Source organism: Opisthorchis viverrini (genome assembly GCF_000715545.1).
Source record: "Opisthorchis viverrini unplaced genomic scaffold opera_v5_224, whole genome shotgun sequence".
Lineage (NCBI taxonomy): Eukaryota > Metazoa > Platyhelminthes > Trematoda > Opisthorchiida > Opisthorchiidae > Opisthorchis > Opisthorchis viverrini.
In genome coordinates, this window is record NW_008751878.1 from 145,223 (window position 1) to 166,692 (window position 21,470).

Genomic DNA, 21,470 nt, shown 5'->3' on the forward strand with positions numbered 1-21,470 from the left:
ATGATGCTGGATGTTTTCCCGGATTGAGGTGCCTGCAGCACAACCAAATACCCGTTTTCTAATCGCCTCGTTGCTGATACGCTGACGCCATCCACAACCAGCCACGCTTCTGAGGCATCGGTGGTCGAAAACCTGAAGACGCCTCACATCATCTACCCGAAGAGGCCATGTCTCGCACCCATACAACACAGCCCTTACTGCAGCCTGGTACACACGACCCTAAGGATCCAATGAGATGCTTTTTTGACGCCACAAGTGACGCAAATTAGCAAATGTGATCCGAGCCTTTGAGATTCTTGCACTGAATTCACCAGACACAGAGCTAACACAACTACCGAGGTACGTAAAGTTTTCCACAATCTCCAGTGATTCTCCTTGAGTTGTAAGGGATATGTTCAGAGACCGGATGTTCTGAAGTATGACTTTGCAACTTGTAGGTGCAGGGCGCACGCCTAAAGATGCTATGGTGGTGGTCAGTCGATTCAACAGGGCTTGTGCCTGCTTCGATCTTCAAAGATGAGGGTGATGTCATCTGCGTACTCCAGATCGACAAGGCTCGCCCTAGCAACAATTTGAACACCAGGGTTTTGAGAACCGTCCAGTGTTCGCCTCATTATTTCATCGATGATGAAGTTGAACAAGAATGGGGAGAGTGGACATCCTTGTCTGACACCACTTTTCGTAGGAAAGATTTTGGAGAAGTATGTGAATATAGGGATCGGATTATGTTTACAAACTTCTGGGGCATACCCTGTTGAGCAAGTGTAGTTAACAGAACTGATCGAACGCACCCTTGAGGTCAAGGCCAGTTTAATTTAGCAGGACTCCTTCATCTTTAAATATCCAGGAGACTTCATCTGCTTACTTTAATCCCACAAGATTCTCACCAGCAGTTATTCGGAATCTGGATACCTTCCTCCCATTTCTTCATCAGTTCATCGACGACGAAATTTACTGAAGAAAGACCATTTATTATAGGAAGTATTTTACACTCTCAGACTCTAAATTACATGAACATTAGGGCGACAATATCTCTACAAACTTCTGGGGCATCCCCAGCTAAGCAAGTGTGGTTAACACCATTGGTCAATCAATAGAATCAAACGCACCCTTGAAGTCAAATAACACCAAGATTGTGGGCCATCTGTACATAAACCATTGCTCCAACACTTGAAGATCTGGCCGACGTGGACTCTACCTGGTCGGAATGCCACTTGATGCTCCCAGGTAGAAATTTTGTGTGCTGTCATATGATGGCAAAGAAATAGTAGCAATGGAAGCCTTGTTACAACGAGATCGTCTTACGCCCTTTTGCTTAGTACATTGACTGCGGGTGTCCTTCACGAAAACGGGCATTTTATAGTCTTACCTAAGTTGTCTCAAACGGTTTCTTTCTTCCTGGTAAACCCAAGTAGGGCCGTCCTTAAACATATCAGGTGAGAGGTTGTCAATACCAACTTGAAGCTTGATTGTAGATGTACACTGTGGAAATTCTGAGGATGAGGGAAGTCTAGTAGTCTTGGGTAAAAGTTGCAGTTGTGCGACTGAATCGTTGCTCAACGTATTGTGCGCCGTGGTTCAAACGTTCTCCTTCGCGGGATACCCAAGTTCCTTTTAGGTCTCTGATGACTTAACTGACAAAAGGCTTCCGAAGACCTGTCGAACAAGTCCGTGGAACAACCTTCGGATGTTTTCATCAAGCTTCCACGTTCACAAGGACGTTAAATTTTACCTGAGATCAAATGATGCGGCAGTTTGGTTTGTGGACGCCACCTGGCTTCCGGCAAAACCACGTTGCAACCATAGGCCAAGGTTTGGACTAGGGTCGCTGGGTCGCTCTTCAGGCAGAAGTTCAGGCTTCGAATAGCATCTCAGTGGCCGTTGACAACCAACACTGGCCACCATCCTACAAACTTTCAAAAAACGGTTCTGACAGGTTTGTCTCATTTCTTGTCATTGTCCACTAGCTTCCCAATGGCTAAACGAGGTGTGCGAGATTTGCTTACACCAGAAAATTGCAATGAAAAGCAACTGCGGGTAAGAGCGGTCGGAGTCCACACCGGAATTCCAGAAGCGCCAGGCAGTGGTCGACCCTCACCCTCGGTAACTGACGACGATATGGTTTATTTGGATTTGGGACTAGTTGGTTAGTGGGGTTTTAGGCCATTGTGAAAGCATGTCTGGAGTGTTATTGAAACTGTTGTTAACAGATTTAGAGCAACAGTCAGTTTGGGGGTAAGCAGGCACAATAAACAAGTTGTGATGGACCTCACTCCCTCGAGATACTTTCATAGATGTTTTTAAACGAACCACGCGGAGGCGACAACAGACTGGTACCCATCTGATTGAAAGGTATTTACGCTCTGTGTTCCAACACAATACTGACACATAGCACACATAGCCGCAGTGGCTTCCGCGTCACAAGAGCTGTGAAGCTGGAACGTGGAAGAGAGCGAGGAGCTATTAAACCCAAGTACGGTACTTGAATGATGTATGCTTGTTTCTGACAGACAGCACGCATCAGTGTAGACAGAATTCTGCGTACGAGCAAGGATCGCTTGTTGTCCCACTTGTTTTAGTGTGCTAACAATAAAAGTAGCTAAGTAGGCCAGTTTTCGTGATTTGAAAACACCGAATTCGAAGTGGTCAGAGTTTTTAACAAACATGAATACAGAAGCATCAGCTGATGCGGTACAGAGTGAACAAAGCGGTCAGCTTTAGTTCCGGGAACTGCGGAAACTAGTAAGCTTTTCCTCTATGGTACGGGCTTACCGTATTAAGTGCACTAGGAAGGGAAGAGGGCTGTGACATAAATGCAAGCTTATTTCATTCATTTACGAATCTGGTAAACAGAGGGCGAACCTGCAGCATAATAGGAAAAAAGAAATCTTTCATCAAACAGCTCACTATTTCTTTGAGAGAAGGTTTCCGGTTTACCGGTTTTGTGTTCAGCCTTCCTTTTTCGTTTCAGCGAAATGTTCCATTATTCATATTGTAGCTTCAACGATGAGCTAACGAAGATTATATCAGCATGTGTAAATGGATGCGTTGCTCCCTGAGTGGTCTAGTGTTAAGGTTTTTACTGCACAATTTCTTGCTGTTTCCATTAGCTGAAGTTGAATTATTTTCACCCATCTGATGGTGGCATGTACTTATGCAAGCCTAGAAAACTCTCCTATAATTGACAGACGAGGAGCTGTTAGTTTTGGTGCGGTTCTTCGGTACTTTTCCACCTAGTTCAGATGAATTTATGAATTATAACTTGGTCGAGCAAATACTCGACCAATCCCAATCAATTTGTCGGCTACGAAGGGAGCACAGTTTCTGCAGCTTCAAGTGAGACAGCCTGGGACGTAAAGCCAAGTCTTAAAGGCGATGTCATGTTCAGTTGGTCCGGGAACTGAGCAACACGTATTGTAGCTGGGAGATGTGATGCAGGATCGCCGTTGGCTGCACAGTTAGGCTAGTTATACCAGTGTCATTAACCACCGGTGAGTTGAGCTCCGGAGTTTCTATCCAGGGAGGTGTCAGTTGTCGATCCGGCCAAGTTAATTGGTTAGTTCTCTTATACTTTGTTTCCAGGTTGTGCACTGTTTACCTATCGGTCGCTTCCATTCAGCAAAGAAATAGGCTTAAAGAGCTTTGCGAGGCAGACGGTCTTCTGGCATCCGGAGTACATGTTCTAACCAGGATAACCTATGGAGCGTGGGTGATTCATCTGTCGTGGGAGGGTTCCACGTTCCTGGGACCATCTGGCACACTTGGGTATTGCTAATCAGATGTTCCCACTACACCCAACCAATGCTGTGGAGACACCGAGGCTAAAACACTGACATCGTTCGTACGTAGCCTTGAGGATAAAAGGTGTCATATGGCGCGTACAATTCATGAGACAGATGAACAGATGAAACGGCTCCTATAACGATATAAAAACGGAAAGTCTACGCAACGCACTGATGGCCAAAAAACAAGACAAGTCGACCTGGAATGAAAGCTAAAAAGGCCACTTACATAGGTTACCAATGGAAGAGTAGAACACATCAAATTATGTAGAACAAACTCATTTAACTGGGTTCGAATGCATGCTTCTTAGAGAAAAATGCTTCTGTACTGTTCCTCAGAATATTTATATGTCCAGTAAAAATGCGGGTATCTTACTCAATAAGTTTCAAACAGACTTACATCTGCTTCCCAGGTGCAACGGAAGATTCATCAACTATTTTATCATATTTCGTGATGAACTGATCCATAGAACCATAAGAGCCAAATCCTCCGCACTCTGTGTTTATAATTAGTTCACCTCCTTCGGCAAACTTGGCGAAGGGTCGATTAATTCGTGTTGCCTTTTCAAAGTAGCAGCAATTCATTCCGGTACCTGTAAGTATGGTTTTCCATTACTTTGGGGCGAGCTTCGATGTAAGTTCTTAGTAACGTCTCAAGACGTGGATCCAAACACTTCAGTAATATAGGTGGAAACTAACACGCGTATTAGCTAACTGCAAGGCCTCATACTTGGTGAGTAAAGCATGTTGGAGTTATGTTTAAAAATCGTTCTTTCCGTAGCTCCAGTGTGGGTCGAAAATAGGCATGGAAACTAGTTCGCAGTCTCATGGAAATCCAGATCAGCAGTAGGCAGCGGTGATACAATTCATAATGAATATGAGGACAAACAGACAAAACTATCAGTGCAAACTGTTCAACTAACCCGTCAACCTTTTGCACAACTTCTATAAAACGCAGTGAATTCATTATAGATGAGGCATACTCAAGTATTCAAAGTTTGAGCAGAAAGCATAATAGATCCAGAAGTGGGGTTAGACCAGAGGGCTTATAGTCTGCAGCTCAGACTACCTGTTCCAACAGAGAAAGTCTGCGTCGAAAGCACTGCTCGAGGAATGTGTAGTTGTAATAAGAATAATAGCATCTTACTAAAAAAAGACCCACTGATGCTATATATTAGTTTTCATGTTCCGTATGAGCTCCACCATCGTTGGGGGCAGCAACGTTGGTGCTGGCACTGACGGTTCATAGACGTACAGAAACAAAGCTTAGTCAATTATACTCAACGCTGTGAAGTTGAAAAAGAGAAGATAGTTTGCGAGCGAAGGATTTTGTGCTGGATTACCGCATGCATTTGGAGATATCTACAATTCAAAAACTCAACTGAACCACACCAACTTGCTTGAAAAACGCCTTGCTTTAAGAAACGTAACAAAATGTCAGGACATCGTCATCTCAAAAAAACGTATAAAACTCTCGGAAGCCCGGCATTAACCAGAATTAAACAAGTTGCACGCACTGCATCCGGAAGTTTGCTGAAACTCTCTGGTGAGTTCAAATGTTCCATGACCCTTGATGGTATCAATCTAAGTGGGATTTGTCATGTGTCCGATCGTCCTGGATTGGATTTGTTAGGATTAGACTGGAGTGACAAGCTAAAAATTTCGGACAGGCCACTCAATATCTGTTACAAGACATAGGTGACGAAACCAAATATAGTCAAAATGCTGCCTCACTCGTTTTGGAAGAAGAGCTCGGAATGTCACAGTCTGCGCACTAAGCCATACCACCCTTGATCAAATGGACAAGCCGATCTGTGTTAAAATCGCGGGGATAGGGACAACTAGATGATGTCAGCTTTTCTAACCAAATATGCCTATTAAGGCCTCCCCAGACAAGCTTACGTTTGGGAGAAAGTAAAGACATTGTTCGATGCATTGCGTCCCCGGAAAATCAGAGGGACGGGCGAGGAAAACCAAGCGGGAAAATTCAACGGCAGATATCGCACTAAACGCGATTTTAGCCGTGGAGACTTCGTTTTTGTCAGCGAATCGCTGGACTTCAGGAGTCATATTGCAACTAAGAGGGAACGTCATTTATGAAATAGGTGTTGGTGGAACGGTGTGGATTAGGCATGCCAATCAAATTCGACATTGCGTGCGAGGCGATACAACCCACAAAATGAATTCGCCGTTAGACATCCTCATCGAAACGTTGGAGAGGCAACCGAAAAATAAATCAAGGGGACCAAACATTGGCGTCAACCCATCTCTGCTGCAAAGAAGAGGGACGATGAAGAATTTCAATAAATTTCAAATAAATTCCAGGTTGAGAACCTACGATCTATCTGCAGAATGGGGAAGTGTCAAGACACGCCCAGACATGAAAAAAGCACATGTACAGAGAGTAACGCATCCTCAAGTTTATCGTCGATACCACACGTTCCGAATAGCAAGTGCGTCGGCGGAGCTTACTAAACACGGCTTAGCAACACACGATCAGCGAAGTGGGGTTGAGAGTGTTCACGGCCGAAATATCGCCAATGGTTGTACAGAACAAACGAGTGAACGACCACACTTGGCCATTTAGTCGTCCTATATATTTATGCAGAATTTCCCTTTGTTTTGCCCTGATAATTAAGCTGTGTCCCGAGTTCTATGTCTTCTCCTTATCGCGTAGTCTGGCAGACTTAGTGCAGGCGTAACCAATAGACGGCTGCCCACGATACAACATAAAAGGTCGACAAAGTGACCCATGCTTGTCTACCTGGAAAACAATTTGGGCCAACTCAAATTAGGCTAATCATAGTTAAGGTTAGAATTTTCATGTGCACATCACTATTGAGAACACATAATGGCATGACAGTAGACGTTCAGTAGATCGTCGTCGCCATCATCACCATTACCATCATCAACGACAGCATGAAATCAGTTTTCAACACCGGTGCTTCATTGCCGAGCAATCACGAGTGACTTAAATGACTTATTATGAAGAAAAGATTATAGGAGAGGGGGGAAAGACTTAGTGCTATCTTGCTGAAATCATTCCAAGGTGCCTACAGCCTCAAACACTCATTCAGGCAATCTGGATAGAAACTGACAACAAGAACGCCACTGCCAGCGGTTGGCAACCATATCTTGCAGTATCTCCTACCAGGTGCAGTAGGGATCATGCTGTCCCCATTTTGGAAGGCGAGTAGCACCTGTAGCGACCCAGTCACCCATATACTTGACTGCTCAACTCACAGTCGCTCACTGGATCGCGAGGCTTGTCTTTTTTCTCATGCGCACAAACACGTCGCATTAAGCTGACTCATCGAACATCGATTGTCTGCACCGCCTAGTCAGCGTAGCGACCACTCATGTGCCGACGCGCCCACGTATACGCACTGAGACCTACATAAAGGGAAAGCGAACCCAGTCAGGACACACAGACTCGCGCACGCGCAAGGAACAAGGAGTCAGCCAAGCACTCCAAGTCCACGGACAATCATGAAACACGTGTAGCAGCTATACTGCGAAGAAAACACGTTCCCACCGTCCGGACTTTTACCAAGGGACTCTCACATACGATAAGTTCCCTTTTGACTCGCTCCCATTTCGCATTGTATTTTTTTATACGCGTTGCAACCCTCCACTGTCCACCATACTAAAAACTTCTATTAGTACACATACACCTGATTTGTATCATGGCTATCACCACCTGTGCACTAATACACCAACAGCACCCAAACGAATAGTTATCTCCTTCTTCCCCCTCTGCCAGAGAAGTCCTCCTTGCATTCAACTGGCTTATGAATAGGCTAAAAAGGGCTTGCAGAATAGTCTGTGCATGCTCCAAAAAACTAATTCCGCTGGAACTCTTGGTCCGAGGAATACAAGGAATTGTTTTGGACGATGAAGCCCTGAAATAACCGATTAAAAGATGAAAATTAATCAGTGACTCGGCGTTTCAGTGCAACTGTAACCACCTTGGCACCGAAGAACGTAACAACTGCTGTGGTGGCAGGAATATTTCCATATGGTAGTTTATGACACGCTCTAACATGAATTTTGGCGCACCAAAAAGCTTGACCAATGCCGCTTGAGAGAATTGGCATAAAAATATCTGTCATCGGCATTCCAAAGAAAATATGGGTTCTTAAGGCGATCGTATGGCCCATCGTATGCTTCCAAGTACTTCTTAGCAGGATGCTCCATACACTTATCCGACTTTATTACATCATCTCAGGTTAATCCGGATGCTTGAAGTACTGCGTGAGATGGCTCAGGGTTAGAGCGCGAATTTGCTGACGGGTAGGTCCGTAGTGCGAACCCAACCATCGCCTCTCGACTTCCCCTGTCTACGCATCGGCAGCCTGGCAGCATCCCATCCCTCGCGCTTTCTTCTGGTGGCGTGACAGGTAGGCACCGAAGGGGTGCTACAGCTGAACTAATGAGACAAAATCCGTAAAGTTTCTCCTAATCAAGGAGGCAGAAAATCGTCCATCCATTCTTGGTGTTCTCCAAGAGTGCATCAGGTTTCAGCTTGATATGATAGATTAACTCAGCAAAAAAGTGTGAAGCATACTCAAATTCAGTTTCACTCTCTACCGGTTTTCTTTAAACGCTTTGATAATTATATACCAACCACTTGCTGATACTATGCTAGTATAAAGACCTAAACACACTCAACTTTATGCCTTTTTCGGCGGTGATGCAGAGCTTCAAGAGTATTCTTTTTAAACAAATGGGTTGCCTCCATATTCTGTTTGACAAAAGTATACCCTAGGTCCCAAATCCACCAATTTTAACTGGACTAAAAAACTGGTAAATATTTAAGAGAACTAACAGTAGTGATGGTTTGAAGCAAAACATTACTTATTGGTAAATTTTGCTACTTCACTGCATATAAAATTCCAGACAACAGCTATATTTAAACGAGCTGACATGGGACAGAGCAGCCATGGCGTACGGCAGTGGAACCATTTTTTCCTGGGACCGAAATTTTTAGAGCATTTATACATTAGAGCAGCCCAGTCCGAAATTGAGCCAAATATAAAGTTTGACACAGTATCCTAGTTAAGCACTCAGAGCAATGAATACACAAGCGCAAACAGTGACACACAACCAGTCTCTTTCACTCAAGCCAGAGGTAATGATCAACACAACGGTTAAAATATGGCGTGAAATACGCACTTTGCTGCTTCACTTATTTATATAAACAAGATTCCAAAAACCACCGAGAAATGTCACGCACTGTAGCCTTATCGTCAGAACTGCAATCACATTGTGTAAAACACTGCGTTTTGAATTATAAACTTTACAATCATCAGTGGAACTTAAAGGGAGACTTCTCCGTCGATGGTCTGGGAAATTTGTCAATGGTCGTAAACGGATCAATTTGCTTTGTTTCTTTGGAGTTGCTGCCACTACTGAGGGGAATGAAACAATCTCTATGAATAAGGGCTGAGTGATTTGCATTTCTGGTTAAAATGTCCAGCCCAGGCTCCTCTAAAAGGATCCATTACCTAGCTAGGTGATAAAAATGCTTACCTAAACAAAGTCTGCTACAAAGTGATCCGGAAGATTAATTGTCATTGTGTACTTGCCTCAAATAAATAAGACTGAGCACACAGTCACTTCTGTTACGCTTACAATGCGTACCAGTACCAATGGCTTGTAAAGAGGCAACCATGTCTAAAAAATGAGGCAATTATCAAACGTGTGTACCACTCACAAGTGAAATATAATTTAAGACTCACTAACAATCAGTCCGATGGCACATTCTGGATCTTTTGCAGCACAAGCCGCCAAAACACCAACTGTGTCATTGAATATGGCTTGTATTTTTACATCCAGGCCCTAATAATTTATAAATGCGGTAATTAAGCGTGGAAGTGCTCACCAGGTTGTCCAGTGCCTCCTGTAAAAGTGCGCAAACATCACGTCCAACTACGGAGTCACAAGCGAATTCTTTTGTCCATTGGATCAGATAAGCAGTAGAGAGTGACCGTAGTTCGACAGGAAAGTTGAACGAGACAGCCAAATCGAAGCTATTTTCGTGTAATTTTCGCATCAACAAGAAGTCATATATCGTTTCAGCAACATATTTGAAGAACAATAAGTTTTCGGAGTAATATGGAATTAGTTCTTACAGCTTCACCCGACTGAGTTCTCACTTTCTTCGGTATGGTGTACAGGGTTTCATCGATGGTTGTTTTGTCCGCCTCTGATGACATCGATACCAGTAAAATGCGGTAGTATCTTCCTTTGAAGTCCAGGGATATATATTGCCCAGAAACTGCAAACACGTGTTACAGAAAACACCCCTACTCCTCTGTGATGATAGCTCTTTAACAAAAGTATTCAGCATCTTGAGTTCTTTTGGTTTATCGTCTTCGGTTGATAAACCAACGTCTAATTCTTTGTTTAACTTGTTCATTAACTCCTCCAGCTTCGAGGTTTCTAGCAGCAGAGGTGAGCACAGCTTCTTGACCTTATTTATTGAGGGTCAGTTTTAAACGTGTCTACCTCTTCACTTGCCAAATTTAAGAATGATTCATCCTCTCGTCGAGTACTATTCAGGAGGTCCAAACTAGTTAACCCGTAGTTACTTCAATTAAAGCAGTACCTTTTGATCGAACGGATTGAACGAATGTTGCTAAATAACACATTGGTTATCTGTGGATATCGGAATTACTTATCCATCCAGATCCATAAAATGCACCCGCGTGGCGCGGTTACCACGATGAAGGTTGAAAAAGTGCTCTTGACTGCTGACCTTGCAATGGTGTTGTACCAAGTTCACGGGATCCCATTGCCTCCACTTAAGCGCTCCACTATTTTGCTGCACAATTCTGTTCAGGGGTTACGGAGTGGTGCTTGAGAAAGTTTTCTCTTGTCAGTTATGTTCTGTGTTCTCTTTGCTTCTCCCCATTCTAGCCCTTGTCGCCCTACTATTTTGCCTTTTTACCTGCACAGACCCCATAGGTTTTCACGGATTCACGGATTGATACACAGGATCGAGGCTTTTGCCCAAGTTTCCCGGGTCGGTTTTGTTCTTGCCGGTCAGTGGCTGTCGTTCACCTGAAAGGCACAAGTGAATAAAGGGTGTAGCACTGCTCTTTATGTTCTCAGCGCGGGGCAGTATGCTCGCCAGCGCGAGGATTCGCATAAATAAATGTCTAATAGTGCTTTAAATTGGGTTCGAGAAGGAGCGTGCACAACCGTCGGAGGAAGGTCATTCCACGCAGCTACTACCCGAAATGAAAAAAAGTTTTGTCTAACGGATGTGTGTGCCCTGAGCTTGAAGATTTTCGTACTATGTCCCCGCCGGGTGTTTGCTGGGTAAACGGTAAAAAACCTGTTTGCCAAGCTTTGTTCAAACAAGGCGTAGGTAAGAATTAGGTCCCCTCGGAGGCGACGGCACTCCAGGGGAAAGAGATCAAGCGTCACGAGACGCGTTTCGTAGTCCACGGACTTGAGGCCGGCAACCATTCTCGTGGCGGCCCGCTGGACACGCTCAATGAGGGTAACGTCTTTCGTACGTCCTGAGTAGACAACTTGGTCGGCGTACTCCAGGAGCGGTCTGACGTAGGCCCCATAGAGTATTTGGAAGTCCATGCGAGTAATACGGGAGAAGGTACGTCGGATCATCCGTAAAACGGCGAATGCCTTTTGGGCCGATTTCTCATGGTGTAGTGCGAAGGACAAGTTTGAGGAGACCCAGATGCCCAAATCTTTTTTGGCATCTATCCTCATGATGTTTTCTGGTCCCTTTTCACCATGAAAGTCTAATGGAAACCCGGTAATATTGGTCGAAAATCAATAATGGGGCAGTTATCAAGAGCTGGTGCACTAAAATCAACACACCTCATGTCTCGTAAACTTCTGTTTCTCAAATCAATTTTTATCGCAGGTCATTTTCTGAGGGAAATGTGTCAACTAAACACCCGCTCGGAGTTCATGTGTGGAAAGAACGTTCATCGGTAATACTCACTCCGTGGGGGGGGATTACGTATCTATACTGTTATGACCAATGGCTTGGGGCGGCAGCTCGGGCATGGTTGTTTGTGGATGAAGATCAGAATCTGGCCTGTTAGGTGTGTTCGCGGGCGAATCAGACGTATTCAGGGTTGGTTTCAAGCTTTGAGTGTCATGTGAACGGGTATGAAATAATAATAATAACAATTCCCAGCTAGCGCGTTGCATACCGCCGCATACACAGTCTCCAACATACGTGGGATGAGGCGTCCTTATTCTAAGATTTTTCAGAGTTTTAAAAATTTTGGCGACCCTTCGCCAAGCGGATCCCACCGGTCCCTTGCCCTATAAAAGGATAATCTCCCCGTATTTATTTTGAGAGAAGCTGATGAGACCTTTGAGAATAACCTTCAAGCTTTCCATTTGGTGAGACAAATATTCACCTTAGATGAGTGGAATCTGCCGGACACTTTCTTGTCCATCAGGAGAGGTCAGGGAGGTGGGTGAATACGTCTCTGAGTCGCACGTCACTTTGAAAGTTTTAGGGGTGTCCTCCTTCGGTATTTTGGGGCGGATAGTGTGAATCAGTGAGCTGCATTTGAGTACATAAGGGTTAAAACCTACCTGTTTATGATGTTGGAAGGTCAGTTTTGGTTAAGGCGTCATATAAAAGGTAGATTTACTAGATAGTGGGTTGACTTGTATGATGGCTACCAGATATGATATTGGCCACAGATTTCGGAAGGTCAGGAACACGCATCGACCAGTGAGACATTTCGCCCACTAGTGAAGGAGACAAATATGGGTACACTTTCACTGCAAGGGGTCAGTGCATTAGCACTTCATTTGCATTTCACGGTGAACCGTGTTTTTTAGACAACTCTCACCGTGTGTCTCCACTTTGAATTGCTGCATCCCTTCATCCCCATTTGTGCTTCTTGTGACCATGACCATCTATTCAACCGTCCTGGGTCAATCAGAACCAGCAGTAGTTTTTCAGTTTCCATCCGATTCAATTTGCTTTACGTTTGGGCTAGGCGTACCCCATGTCTCAACGTTCCGTTTTTGTTTTCTACAATCTACGATTACTTATTACTTGATGAGTTTATCCCTTTGTCCTTACACCCCCCATGGTATCGTTGCCTGACGCGTTCTCCTTGTAACAGCTTATCATGCGTGAACTGTCCTAACTTACACAAGTACGGAAATAGACCTATCATTATTAAACCACCATCTTATGATTGATTGAGTATTGCGTGAGTGGACCATCTCCGCGCTCGAAGACATCAACGCTGAGTGCTATGTTAAAGGGCCGGACAGGCCATATACAAGATACGGAGAGAGTGTAAATGGCAACCTGAAGATTAGAATACACGAGACGCTGCTCCCAGCCTAAAGGCCTGCGATTTATTTTAGCCGAAATCGTCTGCAGTGATGATATTAGACAGGGGTGCCTTGCCCCGACGTATAGCCTCAAGGCTGGTACAGTTTTTGTGACAGCGCAAAATAATGTATACGCAACTTTACGGGTTTATTTGACAAATGGCCAAGGACAGAATTTCTTAGTATAGGAGAAATAGGTAAATGAGATCCTCAAGGGCCCCAAAACATTATAATCTCCCCATATTCAGTTTATCAAAATGGAGGAAGATGTACAATGCTTATGGACTCACCTGGAAAGCAGCAGACGCTTTGTAGCCTATGTCGATGCAGGGAAACCAAGCAGAGTTTTAAGGCTTGTTCGCTTACGGCTGTTGCACACACATAAAGCTGCATATCTATTGAGTTACCCCTAGCACAAGCTGGCAGACGTTTCCGAGATTAGGAAGATGTCTGTGAGCACTGTCTTTAAGAGTAGCTTAACCAACTAGAAGAACGGACTATACCCCACGAACTACCGCCAAAACCAGAAATCCACTTAGTTCTTGAAATAGAGAAGAGAAGATCCCACTTGCTTCGCGTGACACATATGGTAACTTTCCGACTACAAGAGTGGATGGCCCAAGATCCGGCCATTCAAGCAAAAATGTAACCACTTACTATTTGGGAGCCATGTCAACAGAGACTTCGCCGCAGTGGGTAGAGGAACACTCAAAGTTTGTGGCCGTTATTGCCCAAAAAGGTACCTTCCTTTTAGGCACGATTATGCTGTTGAATCCTGCGCTCTGGTGTATGTACGGTAACAAACTGATGCAAATAATGTGCTAAGATTGGGCAAAGAAACTCCCTATTTTCCACGTTACTGAGCTGATAGTAACTTAAAAGATGCCGTAGAGATTGAGATGCAGTGCAGAAGTAGTGATCAAAGAATCGGAGTCAGCCGCTGACATACAATTTATACTAATTTATATTATGGGCGTCCGGGTGACGCGCTCAGCCAGGATCTATGCAGAGGCGTAGGCAATGATTAACAGAGAGAGTATCACTGACTGATGCAGGATAGGCGTCAGCAGTCACATGTTTGGCTTGTTCTCATTAGTGAGTGCGGCTTCTCGGATGCCCGGAGTGATGAAGTTACGCGACGGTAGATGTGAATGCAATGTGCTTTCGTCTGTGATTTGTGTGTAGAGCTACTGGGATTGCCTTGGTATCAAAACTTGGCCAAGCGAACGGTTGGTGCTCTTAAATTAAACGTTCAGATCAACTGATTGACCGTGTGGCAGAAAGGGTTAGACTAGTTGCCCAATTTATTTAACGGTAACCCAGATGGCCAAAAAATTGTTTTTCATAATTCGTTACAGTGATAAACCTTGTAGAAAACCATTCAAGCATTGAATTCGTACCGTCCTGTATAGCCTAACGGTTTGTTGTGACTCGCAGACGGTTTTACTACAACAGGGTGCAGGGGTTTTGAGATGGAAACCACACTATTCTTACCATTACCATTATTGTTATTACTTTTGTATATTTTTTATACACATTAATTTCGGTTCACGTAAGACATCAGTGGTCACCCGCCTGAAACTTGCACGTTCAAGTGCAACCAACAGAGAACGGGTTGTGATACACATAACGTAAGTATCCGCAGTACTGTCATTGCGTCCGTTGGATGTTTGTGGGCTACGCTTGAAGCAAATCACCTTGGCCGACGTGACAGCGTAAGGTGCAATGCTCATAAAATTAGATTTTGCACCATGAAGCACGCGTTTATATTTGTATTTTCATAAATGGCATAAACAGCTTGTTGAAACAAGCAATGATCAGATTCCTATTCTTCACAATTTCATCGGACTAGTCCTGGGGTATTTCGTTTGGCTGAACTGGTGAAGAACTTTTGAGCGACAATCACGTGCAAATTGATGTGTTTAATTTTGTAGGCCTGGTAGAAGAAAACAATTCAGCTGATAAACAGTCATTGTATTACATATATTTAGCCATACGACAACCTATAATTTTTCCCAAATTCACCAATATACTCATTATGATTACCTTTTATCATGATACGCATCCCGGGACGTCGTGTCCAATCGGCCTCATGGGTAAGTTCTTTTGATTTAATTTTACTTCGCTGTATGCGAAGAAAATATTGAAGATCAGACAACGGTTCTTCGAGTCCGTTTAAAAGCTGACAATTTTAAAACCACTCAACTTATTTCAAACGAAGAGCCACTGTACATGACAAACCTACCCAGTCTCCTGACGAATTTTCAGCTGCCATCCAGTCAAATGATACCATAGCTTCTTTAGGAGCTTGTCCTTGCCCACTGCAGACTCTGACTTTAATTTGGATAGGTTGTGTTCGAAATCCCAAAGCCCTTCAAAAAATTGGACGCGTTTTTTAAGGGCACACCGTTCTCTCTAGGCATCAAGCCTAATGCAGACGTTTCATCACCAGTCGAGGTGACATCGTCAGTGCAGGGTTGAGTGGGTCACACACCCACTATTCGCTCGGCGAACAGACCAACAACAAAACAGCGCACCCGAGCTGCTTACATTCAACAACATTGCTAGTAATGTTTTTTCTCAGCTTGTGGGTGGCATACCGTCAGTTGTAATCATAATGTTGCAGTCAGAATAAAAGACTGACTAGTGGGGATTGTCAGCATGGGGGGTTAGGAAAAAGAACATAATTGTCATCGACAGCATGATATCAGTGTTCAACACCGATGCTTCACTCCCGTAAAACCATGAGTTATTTGAGAGCCATATTGTGGAGAAATGAGTAAAGGTGGACGCGGGCGACTTAGTGCTAGCTTACAATTATTTCAAGGTGCGTTCACCTCCAGACATTCACTCAGGCAATCTGAATAGAAACTGACAACAAGAACGCCACTGACATCGGTTGGCAGCCATATCCTGTAGTGTCTCCAAACAGGCACAGTGAGGACCACGCGGGCCCCATTCTGGAAGGCGAGTACCACCGATAGCACCCAAGCGTTTCGTGATCTCCTTCATACTCCTCTGCCAAGTCAAGGGTTGGCTACCTCTCCATTTACGCCACTCTGAGTTGGGCATGGAAAACAGCACTCTGTTTGGCAAACGATGGTTTGGCATACGTAACACGTGTCCCAACCAACGCAACTTGTGGTGCTGGACACATTCTTCAATGGATTTACCCGTCACCCAAACGAAAACGCGCTTTCTACTTGCCTCATTACGGATTCGCCGACACCAACTCCACACGAGCTATGGTTCTGAGACAACGATTGTCGAACATCTGAAGACATCTCAGTTCCGCTGCTCGAATAAGCCAAATCTCACAGCTATACAACAAAACATCCCGTCCCCTAGCTTGATACACACGTCCCTTCAGATTCAGGGATAAACCATTCTGACGCTATTGGTGTCTCAAGTTAGCAATCGCGGCCCCAGCCTTGCAGATTTGTGCATTCACCTCATCTATCACACTACAATCAGAACTAATACAACTTCCAATATATGTTAAACGCTCCTCAACATCCAGTACCTCTCTGTAGCGTGGGACATAAGGAATTCAGCGGTATTCGACTTTTGAGAGAATGTAGCGACGGCACGTCAGCTCTGAAATGTGCAGATATACGGACTGGTATTAATGAGTCCACACGTTTAACACAGCACAAATGTGCACAGGCCGGGTGAGACAGAAGAGAACACCGGAGCGTGGCAACGACACACGTGTATTCGACCGAAACCGAAACCGGAAGTCGGGGTGTACAAAGTTGGGTCAGGGTCAGTTAGGGGTGTGTACGTGCGGGATACTCTTCCCTGTCCAGGGGTCGTGGTGACTCGTTCGCGGAAGAGAGGGAGGGAGAAGCACACATAATGTCATATGATAGACATACAATCAGGCACAGTCGAGTTTCAACTGCGTTACATCTCCCTCGATTGTAAGTGGCGCGTTCAGTGACCGCATGTCAACAACCATGACCTTACACTTTGTGGGTGCAAAGTGCATACCAAAGAACGCGATGACTTTGGTCAGTTCATCCAGGAATACTTGCGCATTCTCCGCCTGTTCGAGCATGAGAACGATGTCGTCTGCACATTCCAGATCGACGAGGTTTTCTTCACAGGCTATTTGCACACCAGGGTTTTGGAGACCCTCCAGCGTTCGTCTCATTATTTCATCGCTCGCGAAGTTAAAAAGGACCGGGGAGAGTTGGCCTTCCTGACGGACACCGCTTCCTGTACGAAAACGTTTGGAGAGCTCTCCGTATACTCTCACACGTCCGGAAGTCTGAGAATACACAGAGAGTATTATGTTTTATAAACTTCCGGGGTATTCCTTGGCTGGCAAGCGCCTCAAGAAGAACAGACCGATTAACCGAGTCGGATGCGCCTCGGAAATCCAGGAATACTAGAATCGTGGGTCGCTTATACCTATGGCGTTGTTCTAGCACCTGTCGCAGTGAGAAAATTTCCTCAACGCAACCCCTAACAGGCCGGAAGCTCGCTTGCTGCTCTCGAGTCAGTATCTCGTGAGTTACCGTCAGGCGACGAAGCACAATTGACGCCAACAGTCTCGTTACAACCGGGGTCAAGCTGATCCACAGCGATTACCACACTCACTACGCGCCCCTTTTTTGAAAATGGGCACTATCACCGATTCTCCCCAGTTGTCTGGGACAGACTCCTTTTCCCAAATGCAAGCAAACAGGTCGGACAGGCGCTGACTGAGGACTTCACCCCCGTCTTTGAACAGTGCAGGTGGAAGGTCATCCGGACCGGGAGCTCGGTGGCGCTTGAGAGAACATATGCAGTCGTAAACCTCCGAGGCCGTAGGTGGTTCCACGTTCACCGTCCAGGGTTCTACTTCACCTGTGGGCTGTAGATGAGTGCCGGCTGGTGGCCAAGACATTTGTTGTTCAAAGTATTCAGCCCACCGGTCAAGGCGTTCCTCCTTATTAGAGATGGTCGTTCCATTCTGATGCTTGATGCTTTCACTCACAGGTGGTTTCCGGGGACCGGTCGCACGGATTAACTGAAATAATCTCCGGGCATTACCGGCTTTCCGGGCCTCTTCCATTTCTTTGACTTTCTGTGTCCACCATACTTCACGGTTGGATCGCAAGCTCTCTTTCAATTGACGTCTGATGGATCTTCGCATCGGGTTATGTTCGGGACCGGCTGGGATATTTCTTCGAGATTTCAGTAGTGCCACGGTTCGATCTGATATCCAGTGCTTGAGTGAGCCTGGTTGGGTCGTGCCACACGCCAACTTCCCAGAACTATGCGAAGAGGTGGCAATCTCGTCCTAGTATGAGTTCACATCTGATAGCGGGGCATTTGGAAGAGACTCTAGAAGACGATTCTTGTAAGTTCGTCTGATATCCGAATCTGCCAGTCTTTCAGTTGCCATGCGATTTGTCCGCACCTTATGCGGCCCTGGGGAAGCGACTCCGGACGAGAGCGTGGTCAGTGTCCAAAACGATCGGCATTCAGTTATGCATCCACGACATCGGTAACTGATGGCAATGTGGTCGATTTGAGTTTGTGGCCGGCCTGTTGTTGGAGGACACCAAGCGGCCAGACGACTTCGTCTATTTGGGAAGTTCGTACTGCATAAAAACAGCCTGCGATCAGCACACAGCTGAAGCAATTGTTCCCAATCGTCCGTACGTACCGAGTCCAGTCCAAGTCGACCTCCCAATTGAGTCTCAGATGCACTGAGCTTGCCCACTTGAAGCCTGTTCACTTGGGCGTTCTGATCTCTGGTACCACCAGGATTTCTGAACTTTAGCCCGCCGTAACAGGGCACTCATGGTATCATAAAACTTGTTTTCGATGGTGCCAGAGCTACAGTCGGTCAGACAGTAAGGAGACACGACGATCAACCATCAGCTTTCCGCTTGTGAGATTCCTTCACCAGTGTTGCCACACGGACCACATAGAAGCGACTATCAACGGGTATCCAGTCAAGCAAGGGCGTTTTCGCCCGGTGACCTGGGATAATACCTCTCGCAATTACCTCTGGACCGCCAGAGGTATACAGCTGGAAACGAGTGGAGAGTGATGGGACGGCTAGTTCAACCAATGTGCTTACATCCTGAAATCTTGTTTCTGAGACAACATACATCAATTCCAAAAGAGCCCTATGTGAGTGCAAGAACATCTTGTTGTCCTGCTTGCCTCAGAGTGTGGGCATCGAACACGGCCAGATAGAGTGGGTGTCGAGGCTTGAGGGCTGATTTGGAGATTCCTGAAAGGGTGAGCACCTGTGACGAGCAGATGCTGCACGCAAAACCGATGCATGACGAACGGAGTCATCAGTCCTAAGTGGTGGGCCTACAAGGAGAGAGTTACTAATGGGGTGGGGAGAGGAGGAAAAGTATGTGAAGGAGGAAGAAAGGAGGCATCAGTAGTAGCCTGTTTCTGCTTACCTGCCCTGCTGTATGCAACAAGTAAGGCGACCCGGCTGATGGCACTAAGCGACGGCCGATGTGGCATGAGTTTATATGTGTATGTGCAGTTCATTGTTGTACGCGAGCTGGGGTACTGCCAAGGCGCCCATGCCTAGACAGGAGGGCGATTAGGGTCCTCAACCAAAGCCTTCGGCTCAAAAGCCTTACCGCAAGGCAGCGGTGTTTGGTGGGAAATGCAAATGCAAAGCCATGTCTACGGGACAAGTCGCCACGTTCCAGCGTCTAACCTGGAGGGCCAGCAGAATGTGTTCGTCGGACCTCTTACCATTGACCAAGCTGGTATGAGATACTTTGTGATTGTCGGGGGACATTCTCCAGTATAGGTCAATGGGTCGCTGAGGTGCGCAAAACGTCACACCGCGGTAAGTTCCAGTCTCTTCGTGAGGGAGGAAAAGGGACAGCATAAAGGACAGCAGGAAAGGGACAGCATAATATTATTGGGTATTATCCGATGTGGGCACAGGCAGGGAAGCACAGTTACCATACGTTATTGGGGGGAATATCGAGCAAGTTCGGATCGTTAGGATTTGAAGGTGGCGGAAAAAATCAAAGCGAGGGAGGGTAAAACAAAAGGCTTCCTACCTTATACCTGATAAGAAATTTGTAACGGTGAAAAATGAGGAACCAGGACAGGGGGAGTAGCGGATTAGCACTAACAGGAATCACAGAAACCTGGTGTGCAGAGAAATTGTAGAAGGACGATCTCCCAGAATAGAATAATTTAATTTTGTATCCTACAAAATCCTAACACCACCCACACCTGAAAGAATATGTCGTTTCCCACAGCGCTTGGTATGCTGCCCTTTAATGTTGCCTAAACCTGAACTAAATGTTCTTGGGTGGAATTACTTGAATCCACCATCGCCATGCTATTGATTTCAGAAACATGAAATCCTTGCACTATTTCGCGGCGTTCTCTTGAGATTAGCGGACGGAACGGATTGAGACGGAGCTATCTAAAACCGTCCCATGTTGATGGTCTGCCTAAACCTGTTGCAGTAAAACTTGTAACCATTTTTAAAGCGAAACTTTAATGAGTACTTCAAAGACCCTTGACAAATAAAAACGTTTAGCTGTCTACGAAAGACCGTCTAGATGTTCACCCTCCTGGAAGCCTCCCTGATCTCGACCGCCGGATCAGGTCAACTAGAACGCGGTTTCAGTCGCAACTCAACTATTCCATGGTTGCCAGGGTTAAGTGCTAGCCAGCAACAATTCTTCTTTAATTGGATTTATCCGAATTGCTGTTATCATCTTTGAGATTTTTCTTCAAAAACCTTTTTTATCTGATGCCTCCTCGAGGTCGCCAGACACCAGTGGTCTCATTTTATTCCCTCATCACCTCCAGCTATTCCCACGATTAAAACCTTGGCTTAAGTTGCTCCAAACTCCCCGCATAACCGTTGTTTATTCAACCGACTTTTCCCCGGTCTACACCACTGTCCTCACACTTAGCTGAAATTATCCGTCACCCGACATCGGCCTGACTGTCTGTGTCAACCAGACAAAGCTGCCATGGAAATGCGCCGATCCTCTGAACGCAGAAACCTTGACTACCGTAACACGGCTGTCCAGAGACCAATGCAGTCAGTTCAGGGATAGCAAGGCGTCCCACCATAACTATTTCCTTCTTATCATCGACTATTGCCTGTTGCCCACGTGGGTCTCCAATTGCAACTACGAACACATTTTTCACTCAGCCCCAATCGCCTGTGGAACGAGATTATTCTAACGGACTGAACTGTTCGCTCGGGTTTAACAACATGGATTCCCGCTGAAATTTTGGTTTGCCTCCTCCATGAGCTCAATTTAATTTCGGGTGATCATTTGGGATGGTATGATCATGCCATACGGTATGCCATCCGCAAGTTGGGAATGTACGTTA

The 21,470-nt window shown here is 45.5% G+C and overlaps 1 protein-coding gene across 1 annotated transcript in view; it reads right to left on the reverse strand.

The window, feature by feature from the left end:
* T265_14585 (hypothetical protein) overlaps window positions 1-18,414 on the reverse strand; it is a gene marked incomplete at both ends in the record, with an annotated part of 23,987 nt that extends 5,573 nt beyond the window's left edge. The window contains 10 exons of the mRNA XM_009174316.1: window positions 4,183-4,375; window positions 9,524-9,623; window positions 9,667-9,911; window positions 10,095-10,257; window positions 10,293-10,356; window positions 10,393-10,422; window positions 10,462-10,542; window positions 11,125-11,554; window positions 17,121-17,348; window positions 17,733-18,414. Of these exons, the coding sequence (XP_009172580.1) occupies window positions 4,183-4,375; window positions 9,524-9,623; window positions 9,667-9,911; window positions 10,095-10,257; window positions 10,293-10,356; window positions 10,393-10,422; window positions 10,462-10,542; window positions 11,125-11,554; window positions 17,121-17,348; window positions 17,733-18,414 (2,216 nt within the window). The remainder of the gene's footprint in view (window positions 1-4,182; window positions 4,376-9,523; window positions 9,624-9,666; window positions 9,912-10,094; window positions 10,258-10,292; window positions 10,357-10,392; window positions 10,423-10,461; window positions 10,543-11,124; window positions 11,555-17,120; window positions 17,349-17,732) is intronic.
* Between the last annotated feature and the right edge of the window lie 3,056 nt (window positions 18,415-21,470).